The sequence below is a fragment of the Alnus glutinosa genome, chromosome 1 (assembly GCF_958979055.1).
Source record: "Alnus glutinosa chromosome 1, dhAlnGlut1.1, whole genome shotgun sequence".
Classification (NCBI taxonomy): Eukaryota; Viridiplantae; Streptophyta; class Magnoliopsida; order Fagales; family Betulaceae; genus Alnus; species Alnus glutinosa.
In genome coordinates, this window is record NC_084886.1 from 52,668,889 (window position 1) to 52,689,995 (window position 21,107).

Genomic DNA, 21,107 nt, shown 5'->3' on the forward strand with positions numbered 1-21,107 from the left:
TATCTGGATACACTATGACTTTGACGTTGCTTTCTATAATTTGTTGTTATTAAGGCATTGATTTCATTCCTTTTACTATATATGTAGTTTCTTTTAGCAAGAAAATAAAATCTTGACCATAAAATAATTAATTTATATTTTTATTGAAATGGAGATCGATAAAATGGAGAGATCATAGTGTTAAATGTTAATTGCCACCTCTGTAGCTGCAACAATCCAATAAAGTAAACATTGATGGCCGGGTGTCAGGCCGGTGCTTATGTCCTGTTTTAACTGCTCCACCGGAAATCCATGATCCATCCAGTAATATAAAGAAACCAAAAAGCATCCTGGGGCGGATCGAGCTAGCTGGGTTAGGAATTTCCTTCAAATTCTTTAGTCTATAATAATAAATGGCTTCCCACATGATCATGTGAATTGTCAAGTATGCATGGTCTCCTAAATCATGGACTGTTTCTTTCACCTTAATTAATTTGTTTATGTTAAATAACATCAAAATTATCTACGCTTGCTAGCTAGAAAACAACTCCCCAGAGAGGTGGAATGGATCAGAATTTCCTAAAATTGAGAGTCTTCTGAGATTTATCTGACTTTTATAATTACGCGGATTGTAAGAGGTTTCTGCATCGGATTAGGATTGTCTATGATTACTTCCACTTGGGTTGAATAACCGTCACTGACACGCAGATCAATTATTGCAGCTTTGATGACGACTATAAGATAACCTAATTTATAAGCGCATGCCATCTATGATCACCATTCCGCATCGTCTTAATTACTAGCTAGTTTTGAATTCTTTAATCAGCATGGTCAGCACTGCATGTGGGCGTGGCAATTTTGGTTTGGCTGTGGGATCTTTGTCTTTTAGGTATTTGTCTGTGACGTGGTGGTGGGGTCTAATTAGATCCTTCTTTTTCGTTATATTTATATCCAAGGATAGATCTCCGACTCGTTATCGATCCAGAGCTAGCCAACTTAATTTCTTTGTTGAAATTGTCTAAAACAAATTAAATGGCTGCAAATGATGTTCCATGCTGCGAGCCAATGTTCTGGGTGTATCTAGTCATATGCGTGGTTCTTGTGTCTTTTGCCGGCCTCATGTCAGGCCTTACCCTAGGACTCATGTCCCTTAGCCATGTTGATCTTGAGGTAATCGCCAAGGCTGGTCAGCCCCAAGACAGGAAGAATGCAGGTCAACTAATTTTTTTTCAGTTTTTCCATTTCCTTGTCGCACATTTCCATTTGTATTAGATTATATTGTACGTACGTTGAATATATATATAGTTGTATGTATTACTATAATTTAATATATATATATATAGTAAATTAAATTCATTTTTAAAAGCAATTGAACTATTAATACGGCTAGTTCTGATCGCGATAATATCTTCTATATCTTGATAGCAGAGAAAATTCTCCCAATCGTCAAGAACCATCACTTACTCCTATGTACCCTACTCATATGCAATGCCATGGCAATGGAGGTACGTACTCTCATATATATACTTGTGATATAGTTTGCTTTTTATTTATTTATTTATTTATAATCTCTATTAATTCGAAATATATATATACATGTTAAACAAGGCCCTTCCCATTTTCGTTGATGCACTTCTTCCAGCTTGGGCCTCTATATTGATATCAGTCACCCTCATACTTGCATTTGGCGAGGTAAAATCTTAATTAGACGGGCTATCCCTTTTGAAATGTGGATTGGTTCTTTGTTGATCATTTTTGTAAACTAGACATAATTAATAACTGTTTTACTTTAATTCCCAGATAATCCCTCAATCTGTGTGTTCAAGGTATGGACTAATTGTTGGTGCAAAACTCTCTTTACTAGTTCGGTTGCTTGTCTTGGTCTTCTTTCCTATATCTTACCCCATTAGTAAGGTAATTTTTTCATTTATATATACTAAATCAAATTGCATAGTATTCTATTTGGGAGCGCATTTTTTTAAAAAAAAATAAAAAATAAAAAATGATGATTTAAAAACCTGAAAAGGTTCACATGCACATTTTAAAAATGGGTTATTTGGCAGCTGTTGGATTGCCTCATCGGAGAAGGGCATTATGCGCTTCTACGACGGCATGAGCTTAAAACATTGGTGGATATGCATGGAATTAAGGTTAGTGATTTTTTTTTCATTTACAAATTGCATGCAAATGAAGGGTTCCATATTTAAGAACTAAGCTAAATTGATCACCTTTTTGGGGGCTGGTAATGATGCAAATCTTTAAAAAAATTTAGGCAGGAAAAGGTGGAGAGTTAACACATGATGAAACTACCATAATTTCTGGAGCTTTGGATATGACACAGAAAACTGCCAAAGATGCTATGACTCCCATATCTGAAATATTTTCGCTTGACATGGAATCGAAACTTGATGAGTATGCCCCTTTTAATTTTCGCCTATATATGCATATGCATGGTAATTAATCATATTAATTAACTTCCATCTCAATTCAATTGATTTTTTACGTAGCTAGGCAAACAACGGGACTAATATTGAGCAAAGGACATAGTCGTGTACCCATCTACTCTGAAAGCCCCACAAATATCATTGGCCTTATTTTGGTGAGCATCAACTCTTTCTACTTCGTGTTTATTTCCAGTTGACAAGGGAGCTAGAAAGGTTAATTATGTACTTTTTTTCCTTTTTTTAATGGTGAATAGATATATATGTGAATAAGACCTATTCTTCTGTTATAGGTAAAAAATTTGATCAAGCTCCGCCCCGAAGATGAAACACCCATCAAAGATCTTGTTATCAGGAGAATTCCTAGGTATATATCAATCTTTTCAGAGTGGTGATATTGATCTTATTCTATATATATATGTTGTCCCCCCTTCGAGAGCTTCATCTGAAATTTTGTATGTAATAATTAAACTTTCAAAATCTGTGACAGGGTACATGATCGTTTGCCTCTCTACGATTTACTGAATGAATTCCAGAAGGGCCACAGTCACATGGCTGTTGTTATCAAGGGAGTTAGGGAGAGTACTCCTGAGAAGGAAGCCAAGCCTAGCCCAATCAAGTTAAATATTAATTTAAATTCAAGACAAAGACATGCAGTGAGAAAAGGTACGTTAAGATTAGTTGAAATTTTCTACTTGTCGATCTGTTTTAATATCATTTCTCTGGAACATAAGTCGCGGGAAGTTGAGAAAATAATGGTGGGTTGATCGATCAATGTTATATTACTTATTCTCAGAGACCGATGATCATCAGTTTAGTGGCAGTGAAATTAATGTCAAGCTCGGCGATAATTTAAGCCCACAACCAAAGAAGAAACGGGAGCGAGAAGAAGGAAACATTTCAATTGAAGATTTGGAATCTCTTGCAAATTTAGATGAAGAGGTCATTGGTATCATAACACTGGAGGATGTCATGGAGGAGCTATTGCAGGTTAATATTTTAAGTAGCAACATAATCTTGTCATAAATGTAGCCTGAAAAAAAGAGATAAAACGAATATATATACAAAGTTGAGCTAATTAAGTGTGTGTGTATATATATATATATATAAACCGCGCACATGCTTTCAGTATTAAGAGTGTGTTTGACGTTGTGATTTTGTAAGCCAAATGCAAGGTTTTAATCAAAATTAAGGAAAATATTCTGTTTGTAATTAAAGTTCAACGATTTGAAAACGTAAAAAAAGGCAAAGAGGTTTGATATTTTAATACGCATTATTTTAAAGTCTAAAACTGTAATTTTATCAAACACTTAATTGTATTTTTAAAAATTATATTTCATTAACTGTATTTTAAAATGACTGTTTCTTCAAATTAAACCAAAGTTTGTAAAACTGTTAAACCAAACAAACCCCTATATCAAACCTCTAATATTTCTGCCGGCCTACATGCGCATGTGTGGATGTGTATTTGTATGTTTGATCACTAATATTTTGTTTATATATATTTCTACAGGAGGAAATTCTGGATGAGACAGACGAGTATGTTGATCACGATCCTAAAAAGTAATTGACTACTTTCGTTTAATTAATTAGTTATCGTTAATCCCGATGATCTTTATTTATATTCTATTATTAATCCTGTCTATATCTGAACAGCAGAATTAAAATCAATTATGTGACACCTTCAAGATCTCCTTCAGCAACACCGGATTCTCATTTCCAATGGCGAACTTCCTTGGCATCCCCACTTTCTTCGTATTACCAGACTCCACTGTCTTCGTATAACCATTCTCCAATACTGCATTCACCAGTTTCAGCATATCTTCAATCTCCACACATGAGACCAACTCTATCTCCTTCCCCTCAAAAATCCATGCCAAATTATCCACCAATATATGCAGCCGGTGCACGCTACTCACCATCCTTGCATAAGGTACGTACGTCCAAATATTACAACATATGCATGCTTCTTTTATTTTACCAATTTGTTATGCTTTTTCTTGGAAGTCATAAAAAATAAAGTAAAATTAATACATGTATAAATATTAATTATAACATTAAATTCGTTATTCTTATTATTCAAATATTTAATTGAAATGAGATGTCGGGGTTTAAATATTTTAAGAGATCGACATGCAACTACTTAATTTGATAATGGTTTAACAATAAACCACATGCCTTGTGTGTATTGTATAATTTATACGAAATTTGGAAAGACTTAATATATATATATAGTTTGTCCATGAAGCTGCTAGAGATCAGTACCCATCATTCTGAGTAGAAGTTAAAACCTGAAAATCAAAGGCTTTTCTTCTTTTGATGGAAAATTTGCTTGTTTCTATTCGGTGAAAACTAACATTAACCTTTTGACAGGTTTCAAGGACATTATATGAGAAGCTGAGGCAGCCTGACGATCCATAGAATTTCAAATCTCGGATATGTTTGGTCTCTAAAAGAATGTGGGAGAAATTTCACTTGACTGATCCCCTGGCCTGAATTTTTATGTCAAATGTAATGACCACTATAAAGGTTAAAAATTCTCAATTTAATATATCAAACTTTTAAATTTTACAATGTCACCCCTCTATTAGGGTTTAAGGTTAAATCAGACAGTAAAATAGATGAAATGACCTTTATACCTCAGAAAATTTTATAAGATTCTAAATTTACCATTAATTAAAAATTAAAAATTAAAACCAAAAACCAAAAAGCCCCACCCCCCACCAAAAAATAAAAGAGAACGAAACTGTGGGTCGCATGACCAACGACGGGTCACAACATGCGCGCCCCCCATTGTGGGTCACCAAACCCAACCATGGGGTCTGGTGACCCACGGGTCACAAGGTGGGTGACCCACCCACGATATCAATTTTTTTTATTTTTTATTTTGGCAAAAAATGAGGGTATTTAGGAATTTCACTCTTCCATTAGGATTCAACAGAAGATTTTAATGGATGGGTGATATTGTAAAAAATTAGAAGTTCGATACACTAAATTGAAAGGTTTTGAATTTTGAGAGATAATTGCAAATGTTATAGAAATTCATGGGGTTTAAGTGAAGTTTCTCCAAAAATATATATGCAAATCTAATTTGAATAAGCTTGAAATTGATAGATTTCAAAGGACACTTTCTTAGTCCAAAATAAACATTTGTGTCATAAATAAATTAAACTGTGTTAAGCGTTAAAGTATGAACTAAATGATTAAATTCATCATTTTTTATTAGAACTTTTGAGATAACTGATGATTTAATATAGTATTAAAGTAAAAGTTATGAATTTGAACCTTAATTCTATAATTTTCTTTTTTATCAGCTTAAACTTTTATCACTAACTGTAAATACTATATCCACCTATTTCCAAACATAATTTTGACCATATCCCGTTAATTGAAATTATCTATCAATGAAGTCTAATTACCCGTGCTTAGAGCATATTCACCCGCCTAGCCAAAGGTTATTTTGGCTAGCCGAGATGTAAATTTAATGAAAAATCACCTACATTCGGCTAGTTACTTTAACAAAAAGAAATTGGTGGGCTTTGATGAGCACTATACACCGATCAAATGCAAATCAAAATAAAAAATAAAAACATTTTTTTAATCCTATCATTCTTTCTCCTTTCAATAAAGAAGGAATAAAAAGAATAAACAAATCATTGAGAACTAATATTTAAATAAAATAATGAAAACAAATAGTTAAAATAGATAACGTATGAAATAAATACTTTTAAAAAAAATAAGGTAGTTAAAATAAAAATAAAGAGGTAATTTTTTAGTTAAAATAGAGAGAAAAAAAAATGTTGATAAAATGTGAATGCCATTATGCCATCATGGGATAGCTGGCTAAAGCAACCCTCTGTTCTCAGAGGTGCGTGTGGCATGCTGTGGTTGGTGAATGTCAAATTGGATTTCTGCTATTTCAGCTCCATCAAGAGTCCAAGACAATCTCCATGTAATAAATTGTGCTTCCCAAGGGCAGATATTTGTCTATTTGCAAAAAAAATAGAACCTCAAAATTCCACCCAAAATAAATCAAAAAACAACAAATTAAATATCTCATGACACAAACCCAACACCATTCACTTATTTTTTTGGATAAGATATCTAGCAACAAGTACACACAAACATATACTGTGTAATGAAAAGTTCATAACATAGCCAGGAAGCAGCCATGAAAACCCTGATCACTTGTTCCTCTGAACCATTTCTCTACCTTTCAAAGCCTTCTCCATGGAAGCCCAAAAGCCCAAACCTCCACCCGACAACCATGCTAAACCTAAAACAGCCCACAAGCATACTCAAACCACATGCCAGTGGCAAAGGTTTTACAGGTACTGCTCCTGCCACCATAAAAGGAACAAACACTAGCAAAAATTCCAACAAAACCAGCAACAATGACGATGAAGAAATCCCACAAGTCGTGTTCAACAGAATTGCAGTGAGAGTCTTGGCTTTTGTGGTGGTGCCTATGGCCCTCGGCTTAGCATTTTTGCACATTTTTGGTGTGATTAAGGAGCAGCATCTGTGGAATGTGCCATTATGGCTCCCTTTGCTGACAACCTTTCTGACTTTCGGGGCATCAACGATGGGCATTGCCTATGGAGCACTGTCTACAAGTTGGGACGAAGAGAGGAAAGGTTCAATTCTTGGATTTGAAGAGGCTCAAAAGAATTGGGTTGAGATGTGGAGGGAGGAGGATATGGGCGCATGAGGTGATCTCACGTGCCACTCACGCGCTTTACCTTCCTTTCAATTGTGAAATACTAGCTAGAGGAATGCTACTCTTCAGTCATTTAAAATACATCATATTAGCCCATATGAAATTAGTTTGAAGAATAAGATTACTCTGCTAGTAATATTTTCAAGTAGGACCTATGCGTAGTCAAAATCAAAGGTAAATATAATTTGATTTTTTTTTTTTTTTTCTTATTTTTGGGGTGCTGTATGAGTGGATCTTTTTCTTCTCAGCGATAAGTATGGGACCATAAGCTATCTTGAAGCAAAGATGTTGTTAATGAATGTCTTTCTTGAGTGCACTTTCTTTTTTAATCTTAACTGTTACATATGACCTTTTTTTTTCTTTTCTCTTTTTGAGAAAATAATAATTTCATTTAATCTTAAATCTTTCACTTGCTCCGTAAGTACAATATGCTTGATGATCATAGGGCAATCCTCCACTCATACTTCATCTATCAATTGAGAAAGAGCAAATTTTGCCGTACAATAAGTCGTCTTATTCGCATCCCTTTTGACATGTTGAAAACAAAGATAATCTAAGCTAGAAAGAATAAGCTTTATATATGAGATTAACAGTCCACAACCACTCACACAGGGGCCTTCTTTCTTCAACTCTAAAATGACACTTAGAGAGTCCCCTTCGAAAAGCACATGTTGATAACTGTTGATGTCAAATTTCAAATGTAACACGTGTCAGCTCCTGGTGCTCCCGGACCTCGAACAATTAGACCAGAAGCCTGAGAGCAACTTTCTCCAAGTCCTGCAAAACAAAAGGATCGGCGGGGTTTCCGGCCAAATTCCCTCCGACGATCAAGTTAGTAGGAGTTTTTAGTATGAAGGATGGAAAATCTTCTTTGGGTTATATCACCTGAAAATATAATGTTGTTGTTTTTATTCCCTCATTTGTTCTTTATTGTCCCCTTTTTCCCTTAGTCCGTACGACCATTTATTACTCTGAGATGCTTATCTTTTACTCATTAATGCCCTTCAGCCGTTCCAAATGGTCACCTCACGCCGCAGTTCATGCTTTCCTGTATGGCGGCGGGTGTCTTTGACCCGATGGACCACTGCTTTCCTATGAAGTGATTTCACCCATTAATGCCCTCATTTAATATTTCACTGTTCCGCCTTTCTTCTCCGGACTCTCAGTGTCATTGTCGTCGGACTCTGCCCTTGTCCGAGGTCACCAAAAATTCTCTTTTTAATTCATGTAAATTTCCCTAACAATTACCCCCCGAATTCTCTCTCCTTTTCCATAAGGAGACGGGAATTCCGGCGATGCCCGTCGAAATGCTGAGAGGCCGGACCCTACATTGGTCTGTCTTTGACGCTTGGGTTTTGAGAATGAGGATCTTAGTGTCGCAATTTCAGGCAGTGGGTACCGGACATCCCAATTACTTGTGGGTGTCATCTTTATTCTCCCTTGGTATGGGGAAGCGAAGTGTCTGTCCACGGCCCTGCTTTAAAGCTGATATCTATAACCCGTCTACCATGGGTGAATTTCAATCGTCTTAAACGGACGGCCGTTGGAATGCTTTCGTGCTGGTTAATGGTGCCCAGCCTTTAAGTGTGGGGTTCCTAAAATAAGTAATTATTCAATGACTGAAGTGCACCTTTTCGGTTACCGTGCTGACAGTATGAACGCTCGCCGCCATTAGTCAGACAGTCGCGTCCTCTCACCTTCCAGGGGCTGTCAGCCTTATTATAAATATCTCCTGTTGACATCGACTCCGACCATCCTTTCCATCGTTTATTCTGCTTTCGTCTTTTTCTTCCTCAGCTCCACTAGCTCTTTCGATCACCAAATGACTATCACTCGCAGAGGAGATTCAATGGTTAGGGGCCACGCGGCTACTTCCAGCGAACCGGTTCCTTTGGCCATTGTGCCACCTCCGGTTACAAGACCCGGGGCCGTTCGTTTGGTGCCGCCGGAAGACTGGCTAGAGTCGACTTGGCTGGCGAATCATGAATCGGTCCTCCGGAGGGCCTACGACATCGGCCCATCCGTCAACGTTTTCTTCCAAGAGCCCAGATCGCTGGGTATAGCCGGTGGCGAGGTCACCCTGACAGAGCGCATGCTCATGGCTGGCGTACGGCTTCCGTTTCCGAAGATCGTTCGCGAAGTGTGTGCGTTCCTTGGGGTGGCCCCCGGTCAGATAGCGCCGAACGGCTGGAGGTATGTAGTGGCGTCGTCTATACTATGGCGGCTGGTCCTCGAAACTGAGATGGACGCCGCTCAGTTCTTCAGCATATACCGTCCGTCTACCAAGGACGGGGCCGTCGAATTGCGGGTGCGCCAGGATCCGATATTCATTCACCTGGACCAGCGCAAGTACGGGAATAATAAAGGCTGGAGAGAGCAGTTTTTCCGGGTCTCCGGGGAATGGGAATGCCCTTCCCAGTCAGTTATTCCGGACTCCGAACGAGTGCCCAGAGAATGGAGGCCGCTGGTCGACGACCTACGGATCCCACCCCGTCTGAGTATAGCCAAGGTCAAAGAGGTCAACACCATGCTCTCCTTCTCGGCTAGGGCGGGCCAGTCGTCGATCGACTACGAGAATCTCGTTTCAGTTCAAAGCCTGAACGAGTGCTTCGGGTACCGAATCCCGGAGCAAAAAGTGATCTTGGACAAGCGGGGGACCCCGATCACCGGATGGTCCGTAACGACTAGTAGGCCCATTCCGGGTAAGGTTCCGAGGAAGGTAGCCCCCAAAGGGAGTACGTCTGGGCGGCCGGCCGTTAGGTCTCCCCGGAGAACACGCGCCTTAAAGGCTCAACAAACACAGGTTCTGGTTTCCCGGGGCCCTGAGGTCCTTCCAGACAGGTCATCTTCTGGCTCATCAATCGGCTCCGATGACTCCATTATGAGGGAGATTGACGAAGTGGCCGATGCCGCGTTCGAGGAAGAGGAGGGGAATTCTTCCCCAACCGTAAAGATCCTTCCCCAAGACCCCCGGACGGGTCCCTCTTCCCCCGGCTTGAGCGCCCGCTCGCCCCCCATTTCTTTTGAGGATACCGTCGAAGAAGTGGTCACGGCAGCTGTTCCCATCGAGGCGGCTGAGCGTCCTACTGTTTCTCCGACCGATTCCAACCTTCCTCCACGGCCTGCAGTGGGCTCGGTTGCGCCACATGAGGTGCCCTCAATTCAGCAGAAAGGGAAGAGGGTCGCTACGGGGGCCGATGAGGGCCCCGAGCCCAAAAAACCTCGAGCCCAGCAAGACAGTGGGTTCATGGTCGGCCGGATTCTAGCTATGGCCAAGATTTACGCTCCTCCGAGTAGCCAGAACCCCCCGATTGCTGTGTCCCTTCCTGCGCCCACCGCGCCGGAATCCCCTCCGGCCGATTCCGTTGCCTGTCCGGAGCTCGAACCGACCCCCGGAGTTGAGGTCGTTGTCGAGGTAGAAGTTCCGCCTAGTGGGTCACCAATCCATCCGCCACTGAGGGAAGAACCAGACACTTTTTCCCAGGAGTTCGACAAATTACAAGAAGAAGTGGCCTCCGAGAGGGAGGCACTCGAGCGGGGTTCGACCATATTTGCTTCGCCCTCCAGGCCTGAGTCTCCGGTCCCGATTCCGGACCACGCGGTCCCCCAAGCTTCAACCTCCGTGCTTCCGGACGCCTCTGCGGCTGCCGGGCGACGGCAGGACTTCCGAACCGACGAGCTGGCGGGATGTCCCCTGGAAGCTCTGAGCTCCCTGGTCTCTCCGGACTACAGTCCCTTATTCGGACAACTCCCAGTGGAAAGCTACGCCGAACAACTTACCGGAAAGATCCTTCAGGTATGTGATCCCGACAATATTTATTTGGGTTAAGATGGTCTGCCATTCTCACTCTCTTACTGACACCTTATTTCTGTTTAGTTCGCCGTGGACGTTGCAACCTCCTGGAGGAGCATTCGCGATCCTGAGCAAGACCAACGGGAATCCGTTCGATCACTGGAGGCTCGCGTGAAGGAGTTGGAAGAGGAATCCAAGGGGCAAAGGAGGGCTTTGGCCGAGTCCGAAAAGCACCGGCTGAGATTTCAGAAGCTGTCCGAGCTCCGGGGAAGCACGCTACAGACCATTCTGGACAGCTGCGAGAGGATGGTCAGCGACATGGGGGCTCTAGAGAACAACTTATCCGCAGCCCAAGCTCGGCTGAAAGACGCACTCTCCGAGAAGGCCAAACTCGAGGCCACACTGGAGGTCGAGCTTCAATCCTCCGGCTCTTTGCGGGCGACCATCCAGTCCCTACAGGCCGAGAATTCGGCCTTGAAATCCGACCTTCAATCAACCTTGGCGGCCAAAGATCAAGCCTTGCTAGACAAAGAAGAGCTCGCCGGGGAAAGGGATCAAGCGTTGTCCGAGAAGGGCATAGCGCTCACTGCCAGAGACCGGGCCAGGTCGGACCTCGAACAGGCCCTTGCCGACAAAAAACAATCTATCGACCTTCAGATCAACGCGTTTCAGGATAGGAGAGAAGTAATAGAAAGAATGGAAGAGCTTCATCTCCAGGTGGTTGAGCTGACGAGGGAGCTCTCGAGGGTTCCGGAGCTTCGAGACACCACATGGGCCGTGGGCTTCAATTGGGGCTTCGAGTACTACAGAGGTGTCGCTAGAAACGCCCCCGCCGGTGATGAATCCTTCAAGGATCTCGACATCAGCACCATCCAGATACCGGACGAGGCTTTGGAGACCATGGCTAGGCTGGGAGTTGACCAGTTCCCTCACGTAACCGACTGGAGTCAAAAAGCCCCCGAACCTGTTCCCGGAGGGGATTCGGAGTCAGGGTCCACTTCATCTACGTCCGAGATCGCACAGTCTTCGGAGAGAGGGGAAGAAGGGGCTCCTTCCTCTAGCCGCGCGCCCGGCGATCAATGATGACTCCCCCCCCTCTCTCTTCTTTTTTGAAAACATTGATGTATTATTTTACTTTATCATTTTTCAATGAAAGGGGATTCGTACGCCTTATTTATTGCTGCCATTAATATCTATCTCCTCTGACCTTGCTCCATTGATGGCTACCGGCCAGAATTCACTCCCAATTCAGCTTTTTAGAGTTAGGTGTACCTGCCCTTGCAAGGATCACGAGAGCATTAAACAACTTCAAGCGTGTATATATATGTGTTTCCAGACCTCCCCTAACTATCATATTCTCATTTTAAATTCCAATACTCGCTTTCTCTGGTCTGGGTCGTGATGTCCTTGCAATTCCAGCACTTAGACCCAGGGATAAGAGCGCATCATTTTCGTGCTTTGGTCCCCAATTCAAGCATCTTAACTCACCTAGAGGCGTGATCTTCGGCTTTACCGAGTAAGGGAGGCGCGATCTCCGGCTTTATGCCGGAGATATTCCACTGCTCGTCATGCCCGGTTGGGAGTCGCCGGTCCTTATTGCGAGTTCCTCTCGTCGTCGGCCATGGCGTCGAGTGGACCCCATCGTCCGACTCCCCACCACTCTCCAACTTTACATTGGGCACGGCGTCGGGCGAATGGGAACCCAGCTATTCAAAGGCTCGAGGCCGATGACCGGTTGCCACACAAAGCCTGCCCTCATGCTCACCAGCTAAAATATTTTACAATATGTAACTGTATATTTTGTCAATAAGCATATTCTTTTTCTGTCTCAAAATATTCCCTTTCAAGGTTATTCTCATGTTATTCTTGAGCACTTACTTTTACCTTTAATTGCTGTAACCAAACAAAAGTGTAGTGCTTGCGGGGTTGCGTAGCTCGACCCCTTGCGTAGCTCGACCCCTAGCTCTCCCTCTCCCTGCTCCCCCCAAATCCCTGCGTTCCCGGTGTAAGGGAAGGGAGGGATTTTGTATTGCAGATAGGTGAGTTTACTGTGTGGAAAATAAGAGTTTGTGATTAGGTGGCTAAGCCCATTCCAACTTATAGTCCGAAACCCAGGGGGGGTAAGTGCAAGATTGGATACCCCCTCCACCCCCCTGTCCGAAACCCAGGGGGGGGCCTAGTCCGAGATCGGACATCCTCCCGTTTTTTCCTCTATTAAGGGCGGATTCCTCTCCACCCCCCTGTCCGACACCCAGGGGAGGGCCTAGTCCGAGATCGAACATCCTCCCGTTTTTTCCCCTATTAAGGGCGGATTCCTCTCCACCCCCCTGTCCGACACCTAGGGGAGGGCCTAGTCCGAGATCGGACATCCTCCCGTTTTTTCCCCTATTAAGGGCGGGTTCCTCTCCACCCCCCTGTCCGACACCCAGGGGAGGGCCTAGTCCGAGATCGGACGTAATTGCTCTCATTGTTGTAGAGATGGAATAACTACTTTACAAGGATGTATAATTTCAAAAATAATACTTTTTAAGATGATCTACATTCCAAGCCCTCGGCATTGTTTTTCCTTGTCCTGTGGTCAGGCGGTAGGCCCCATTTTTGCTGGAACTGACTATTCGGTATGGCCCCTCCCATTTTGGGCCCAATTTCCCATCAGCCGGCTATTTAGTCATCAGGTTCACCTTTCGTAGGACCCAGTCACCAACCCCGAACGACCGAGGCTTCACCTTCTCATCATAATACTTTGCTACTCGGCTTTGACATGCTGTGGACGCTACACGGGCATCTTCGCGCCTTTCCTGCAGCAAATCCAGTTCCAGATTTATCCCTTCTTCGTTCAATCCCGGATTATAGTGGGCCACCCTAAAGCTTGGTGACCCCACTTCCACGGGGAGTACTGCTTCCATTCCATAAGTTAGAGCGAAGGGGGTCTCCCCTGTAGCAGTTTTGACAGTAGTTCGATAGGACCAGAGCACTTCGGGGAGATACTCGACCCAAGCTCCTTTTTTGGGGCCGAGCTTCTTCTTCAATATTTGGATCAGTGTCTTGTTGGTGGCCTCAACTTGACCATTAGACTTGGGGAACACGGGGGTCGAGAAGCTTTTTCTTATGCCCAGCTCGGCACACCATTCTCGGAAGCGATCACAATCAAATTGCTTTCCATTATCGGTCACCATGGCGTACGGGATACCGAATCTGCATATCACAGACTTTCAGAGGAACTTTATAACATTTTCCGTGGTTATTGTGGCTAGCGCCTCAGCCTCGGCCCACTTAGTGAAGTAGTCGACCGCAACCACAATGAACTTTCGATTTCCCTTGCCCGACGGCATGGGTCCGACGATGTCAACTCCCCATTTTGCAAACGGCCACGGCGAAGTAATTGAATGAAGATATTCCGGGGGGCTATTCGACAAACGGGCGAATCTCTGGCATGCATCACACGCTCTCACCATCTCCTTTGCGTCTTTGATCATTGTCGGCCAATAATACCCAGCTCTCACAACTTTGTTCGCCAACGCCTTCGCTCCCGAATAGTTTCCACACACACCATGGTGTACTTCCCTCAAGACATAGTTCGTATCTTCATTCGGCAAGCACTTCAACAGGGGTAGGGAGTACCCCCGTCTATAAAGTACCCCCCTGACCAGAACATAGCGAGCCGAACTCCGGACGACCTTCTGCGCTTCCGCTTTTTCTGGGGGAAGTTCTCCCGTCTTCAAGTACCGCACGATTTCTGCTCCCCACTCAGGCTCTGTTTCATTCAACTGCATCACCTCTGCATCTGCCAATATCGTTGGGGAGGCTTTAACCAAAATCTTGTAGCCTCTTACGGTCATTGCCGGGTCTGTACCCGAGCCAATACGCGAAAGGGCATCCGCCAGAATATTTTCTTCCCTGGGGACTTTGGTTAGAACAATCTTATCAAAGTAACGGTGGAATTGGCGTACCTTGTTTAAGTACTGTAGCATCTTCGCCCCTTGAGCAGCATAGCTCCCGTTCACTTGTTCAACTACCACACGTGAGTCGCTCCTGATCTCTAGATTCGTTATTCCCATTTCCCGGGCAATCTCCATGGCTGAGAGGACGGCCTCATATTCAGCTTCATTGTTGGTCGCGGGAAATCCGAACTTGAGGGCATACCGAAACTCTTCCCGATTGGGACCCCGGAAAACTATCCCGGATCCACATCTCCCCGCAGCCGACGAGCCGTCTACACAGGCTATCCAGGTTGAGTCCTTTGGTAACTCCTCCACTCCTAGCGCCTCATTCATCTCTACTACAAAATCTGCCAGAGTCTGTCCCTTCACTGCCGTCCGGGGATGATATTCAATATCATATTGCCCCAATTCAATTGCCCAATTGACCAATCTTCCTGATAAATCCGGTTTCTGCAATATCTTTCGGAGGGGATATTCTGTTAACACCCGAACGGCATGTGCTTGGAAGTAGGGCCTCAACCTTCGCGCCGAGATTACAAGGGCGTATGCCAACCTCTCTATGCGGGGGTATCGTTCCTCCGCACCATGCAGAACCTTGCTCGTGAAATATACCGGCTTCTGCCTACCAGACTCCTCTCTTACTAGCACCGAGCTAACTGCAGTCTGCGAAACCGCGAGATATAAGTAGAGGATCTCTCCTTCCATCGGGCGACTCAGGAGCGGGGGATTAACTAAATACGCCTTCAATTCCGCGAAGGCTTGCTCACATTCTTCCGTCCAGCTAAAGGCTTTTTTCAGGACCTTAAAGAACGGCAGGCATTTATCCGAGGACCGGGAAACAAAACGATTCAATGTTGCTAACCTTCCCGTCAACCGCTGCAGCTGTTTCGTTGTCCGGGGGGATGGCATTTCCAGAATTGCCCTCACCTTGTCAAGATTTGCCTCGATTCCCCTCTGCGACACCATGAATGCTAGGAATTTTCCGGAATCAACACCAAATGCGCACTTCTGCGGGTTCAATTTCATGTGGTATTTGCGCAGCGTATCAAACGTCTCCGCCAGGTCCGCGACATGATTACCCGAGGTCAGACTCTTAACCAGCATGTCATCTACATACACTTCCATGTTCCGTCCGATCTGGGCCTCAAACATCTTATTCACAAGCCTCTGATAAGTGGCCCCAGCATTCTTTAGTCCGAACGGCATTACTTTGTAGCAATATAATCCCCGATCGGTAGTGAAAGAGGTTTTTTCCTGGTCAGGCTCTGCCATTCGTATCTAATTGTAACCGGAGAAAGCATCCATAAAGCTCAGCACTTCATGTCCCGCCGTCGAGTCTACTAGCTGATCAATCCGGGGAAGGGGAAAGCAATCTTTAGGACAAGCTTTATTGAGGTCTGTAAAGTCTACGCACATCCTCCATTTTCCATTCGCTTTCTTCACCAGAACCACATTGGCCAACCATTCCGGATAATCAACTTCTCGAATGAAGCCGGCCTCGAGCAGTTTACACACCTCAGCTGCAATCGCCTGGTTGCGCTCAGGCGCAAAAGTTCTCCTCCGCTGCTTCACAGGTCTGTAGTTCCGATCAACGTTTAGTCGATGCTCAATAACTGAGGGGTCTATCCCCGGCATTTCATTATGTTACCAAGCAAAGATATCAACATGGTCGCACAAAAATCCCACCAGCTTCTTTTTTTCCGCCTCCGGGAGTTGCGCTCCAATCCGGAGCTTCCGGTTCTGGGGGCCGACCGTTACATCCTCCAAGTCGCCGGTCGGACTCCTCATCTGTAATTGCTATTTACTTGAAGAGCCTGCCCCCGGATCGGGGCGTGCATCTCTGGAGGGGCTTGCCCCCACACTGGGGCGTGCATCTCTGGAAGGGTTTCCCAAAGAGATGTTATAACATTTGCGGGCCACCTTCTGCTCTCCCCGAACCACTCCTACTCCATCATCCGTCGGGAACTTCATACAAAGGTGAGGTATCGAAGTTACCGCCTTCAGCTCGGCCTGAGCCGTCCTCCCAAAGATTGCGTTGTAAGCCGACGGTTGGTCGACTATGAGGAACTTGACCGGAATTGTCTTCTGAGTGGGGGAACTCCCCACAGTAACTTGTAATTCAATCGATCCCAAGGGCATTACCTGCTCCCCAGCAAACCCTACCAAAGGGAAGCGGAAAGTGGAAACTTTATCCCTGCTAATCTTCATCAAATCGAAAGCTGATTTGTATAGGATATCGGCAGAGCTGCCATTGTCCACCAAGACCCGGTGTATTCTATGATTCGCTATCACCATGGTCACCACCAGGGCATCAGAGTGGGGCAAGTACACCCCTTCATAATCCTTGTCCGAGAAAGCAATGGTCAGCTTCTCACGCTTAGCTGCTTTCAACGGTCTTGCGACCGAATAAATGGACACCTCCCTCATCTCTCGGGCATATGATTTTCGGGCCGAGTAAGTCTCGCCCCCTCCTCCAAAGCCTCCAGCTATAGTCTGAATTTCGGGAAAATCGCCTGGCCCCTCGTGCCGATTGCAGCTTCTACTCCGCTCTCGCTGACGCGCCCTCTCCGGCTGAAAGTCTCTGTCGGGTTGTCGAGCCGGCCTCCTCTCGTAGCGGTACGGGGGGCGCGCCGAATGTGCATCCCGGCCGCCCGAACCTTGACCCCCAGCTGGTCTACTCGACGGAAATCTTGCCGTCACGTCCTCACGCTTTTCCAAAAAACGTGTCAATTTGCCATCAGCTATATACTTCTCGATCATTTCTTTCAAGGCAACACATGTATTGGTCCAGTGGCCGAAGGAGTCATGATAATGACAATATTTGTGGCGATTGCGGGGATGCGGCCGGCCTTTTATCGGGGACGGATCCTTGTAATTCGGGTCTTTTCTGATTTCCATAAGGATTTCTCTAGCCGGGGCATTAACAGGCGTCCAGCTATAATTTTCGACTCTTTTAACAGGCTTGCGCTGAGTGAACTCCTTCCTTACCGGAACAGTTTCCTGCTTCGATCTTCCTCTATCCCTGGAACCACTTTTCGCAGCTTCCTCCGTTTCTCGGAATGCCCGAAGGGTTTCTTCCTGGTTCACAAATTCCTCCGCACGATCATAGAGATCCTGCAATCTCTCAGCTGGCCTTCTCGCCAAATCCGCCATAAGAGCGCCATCCTTCCTTATGCCCTGGTAGATGGCACAATGAATGAATTGCTCGTTTTGGCTTTCGGCGGCCAACCTCTCCTGATTGAAGCGAAACAGATAACTCCTTAATGACTCCTGAGGACCTTGCTTGATGGTCATCAATTGCTGAGCAGGCTTCTTGCGGACAATACCAGCCATAAACTGGGACGCAAACTTTCTAGCAAGGCTTTCAAAGTTCGCGATCGAGCAGGGTGGCAGGGTCCTGAACCACTCCCTGGCTCCTCCTGCCAAGGTAAGGGGGAACGCTCTACACGCGACCTCGTCCGGCGTGGCATGAAGCGCCACATGCGCACGGAAACTTGCCAAGTGCTCGATAGGGTCCCCCAACCCCGTATACACCGGTATCTCGGGCATCTTGAACTTGTTTGGGAGTTGGCGTGACATGATATGTTCAGTAAAAGGGGACACAGCGGTGGAAAACAAGCTGTCAGTCAGCAAAGCTTTTTCCGTCACTCCCGCTTGAGCAGAACCCATCAAATAATCGCACTGCTGCTCTAACTTTGTCAACTTTTCTACCCACTTCTCTTTCCCCTTTTCATCCTTCTTGGCAAGGTTAGCAAGTTCAGCGTCTCTGTCAGTCTCACCACCATCTCCCGCTACTCCTTCCGGATGCCCGGCATCGCGCTTAGGGTCCCTCTGGCCACTCTGCGACACTTCTTCCTGAGTTTCCTGCTGTTCCGTGCGATCTCGTTCCTGCAATTCCTTCTCGAGCCGCGCTACCTTTTCATTCAAGCGGGCTATCTCTGCCTGGGGATCATGTGAGGTCCCCGCCTCCTCACGCACATTCTCTTCAGTCATACTTCTTCGAGTCCACCGCGTACTCACCATGAGAGGTGTTAGACACGTTGTATTGGCGGGAACACGTGACCACGTCGTTCCCACAGACGGCGCCAAAATGTTGATGTCAAATTTCAAATGTAACACGTGTCAGCTCCTGGTGCTCCCGGACCTCGAACAATTAGACCAGAAGCCTGAGAGCAACTTTCTCCAAGTCCTGCAAAACAAAAGGATCGGCGGGGTTTCCGGCCAAATCCCCTCCGACGATCAAGTTAATAGGAGTTTTTAGTATGAAGGATGGAAAATCTTCTTTGGGTTATATCACCTGAAAATATAATGTTGTTTTTATTCCCTCATTTGTTCTTTATTGTCCCCTTTTTCTCTTAGTCCGTACGACCATTTATTACTCTGAGATACTTATCTTTTCCTCATTAATGCCCTTCAGCCGTTCCAAATGGTCACCTCACGCCGCAGTTCATGCTTTCCTGTATGGCGGCGGGTGTCTTTGACCCGATGGACCACTGCTTTCCTATGAAGTGATTTCACCCATTAATGCCCTCATTTAATATTTCACTGTTCCGCCTTTCTTCTCCGGACTCTCCGTGTCATTGTCGTCGGACTCTGCCCTTGTCCGGGGTCACCAAAAATTCTCTTTTTAATTCATGTAAATTTCCCTAACAATAACCCTTCTCACAAACCAGCTGGGCAGCATGCCAAACAGCTACTGTTTCGGCAGTGAGGAGATCAACAATGTATGGAACGATCCTTGCAAGAGCTGCCACACAATCTCCCCTATCATCACGGATGACAACGCCAACGCCCATCTTTTGTCTCTTTGAGCAAGGCCACATCCCAATTAATCTTTAGTACACCCAAAGGGGGCTTCTTCCATCTCACATGTCCATTGCCTGGAGGTCCACGTGTTGTACCCAAAGACAAAGTTGCAGAAGCTTCCTCATAGGCCTCTAGAAAAGACTTCATCGCATGTAAAACCTGCATGGGAGGCATGAACAAATGCTCAAAAATAAGTGCATTACGCTTAGGGGTGTAAACGAGCTGAGCTACTCGTGAGCTTACCCAAGATTGACTTGAATAAGCTCGACTCGTGCTCGAATTGATTATTAAATGAGCTACTCGTGAATACGAAAATCAAACTCGATTATTAAACGATGTAAACTCGTATAAACTTAGCTCGACTCGACTAAAGCTTGTGAACCCGCTCGTATAAGGATCGAATCATTTATTAAGGCTCGACTCGTATAAATATATATACTATGCAATCATAAATTAAATAACAAATAACAATAGTTATTAGTCAGTATATATTAATTGGTTATATGTATATAAAATAGTAAAAGTGAATAATATTAATAATTAATTGTTAGTCATATGATATAATGACAATTCAGATACTTAATCATATTATTCATGTAATATAATAAGATTATAATTTATAGGACTATATGATCATATAATAATATAATATTATACCATATAACATGTAAATATAAAATATATATGCAATCACTTTATTATATGCTATGATTATTATCATTAAATATTTAATAATCATTACATACGGATTATTAAATCATGTTGATATGTTAAATATACTATCATATGATAATACTTAGATCATATGATCATATAATATATTTGGAAGCAGATTAAAGGTAATGTATGATTTCTTATTTAATGATTTATGCACTTTAATTTGTGTTATTATTTAACCTCCCTTGACATTTTTACCAAGTACATAGAACTTGTGTAACTAATGCAAGGGAGTTAAAATTAACTTAATTTTTTTTTTTTTTTAGTGTGTTCCAACAGGTTTTATTTGGGAGCATACAAAGGAATTAAACATTATTATTATACTTTTCAGTCACACTTGTAATTGTAATTTCCTTTATTTCTATTTGTTTAAATGTAATTTTATTTTATCTCTTTAGTTGTAAATTTGTAATTCAGAATTGTAATTTCTTATATTTCTTTTTGTATTTGTTTAAATGTAATTTTATTTTATTTCTATAGTTGTAATTTTATTCATATTTTAGGTTCATTGGCAATTTGCCTTCATGTAAAATCCTAAATTCCTAATACGTGCAAGTTGCACATTATTTGAAATTTTGTGGTTTAATTTTTTTTTTTTTTCTTTCATGCTAAAGTCAATAAATTTGAATTGTGATACGGGCCGAGCTCAAGATCGACCAAAATGACCGAGCTCGAGCTCAAATAGTATTTTTTCCTACACGAGCTGATCT

General features: G+C 43.8%; 3 protein-coding genes across 5 annotated transcripts; 2 read left to right on the top strand and 1 right to left on the bottom strand.

The window, feature by feature from the left end:
- The first annotated feature begins 975 nt into the window (after window positions 1-975).
- LOC133862731 (DUF21 domain-containing protein At5g52790-like) lies at window positions 976-4,973 on the top strand. 3 transcript variants are annotated; one of them, XM_062298584.1, is made up of 13 exons: window positions 976-1,192; window positions 1,408-1,484; window positions 1,588-1,671; window positions 1,780-1,893; window positions 2,043-2,129; window positions 2,252-2,391; window positions 2,491-2,578; window positions 2,714-2,787; window positions 2,911-3,086; window positions 3,217-3,410; window positions 3,934-3,983; window positions 4,077-4,353; window positions 4,794-4,973. In XM_062298584.1, exons 1-13 carry the CDS (start codon window positions 1,012-1,014, stop codon window positions 4,839-4,841), a joined length of 1,590 nt encoding a protein of 529 aa, XP_062154568.1. In that variant the 5' UTR covers window positions 976-1,011; the 3' UTR covers window positions 4,842-4,973. The 3 variants fall into 3 exon arrangements, with proteins under 3 accessions (XP_062154568.1, XP_062154574.1, XP_062154580.1); XM_062298590.1 differs by having other exon boundaries at window positions 4,080-4,353; XM_062298596.1 differs by lacking the exons at window positions 3,934-3,983; window positions 4,077-4,353; window positions 4,794-4,973 and having other exon boundaries at window positions 3,239-3,405.
- Window positions 4,974-6,506: 1,533 nt separating this feature from the next.
- Window positions 6,507-7,456, top strand: LOC133858279 (uncharacterized protein PAM68-like). The gene has a single exon (XM_062293714.1). It carries the CDS (start codon window positions 6,592-6,594, stop codon window positions 7,129-7,131), a length of 540 nt encoding a protein of 179 aa, XP_062149698.1. The 5' UTR covers window positions 6,507-6,591; the 3' UTR covers window positions 7,132-7,456.
- A 9,215-nt stretch (window positions 7,457-16,671) lies between these two features.
- Window positions 16,672-18,867, bottom strand: LOC133861818 (uncharacterized). Its single transcript, XM_062297638.1, has one exon. It carries the CDS (start codon window positions 18,865-18,867, stop codon window positions 16,672-16,674), a length of 2,196 nt encoding a protein of 731 aa, XP_062153622.1.
- Window positions 18,868-21,107: the final 2,240 nt, after the last annotated feature.

Bases quoted from the DNA above. Each gene is read 5' to 3' on its own strand.
- LOC133862731 (XM_062298584.1), top strand. From the start codon at position 1,012: ATGGCTGCAAATGATGTTCCATGCTGCGAGCCAATGTTCTGGGTGTAT. The intron at 1,672-1,779 runs GTAAAATCTTAA...TTTAATTCCCAG, and splicing joins TCATACTTGCATTTGGCGAG to ATAATCCCTCAATCTGTGTG. The intron at 1,894-2,042 runs GTAATTTTTTCA...GTTATTTGGCAG, and splicing joins TATCTTACCCCATTAGTAAG to CTGTTGGATTGCCTCATCGG.
- LOC133858279 (XM_062293714.1), top strand. From the start codon at position 6,592: ATGAAAACCCTGATCACTTGTTCCTCTGAACCATTTCTCTACCTTTCA.
- LOC133861818 (XM_062297638.1), bottom strand. From the start codon at position 18,867: ATGACTGAAGAGAATGTGCGTGAGGAGGCGGGGACCTCACATGATCCC.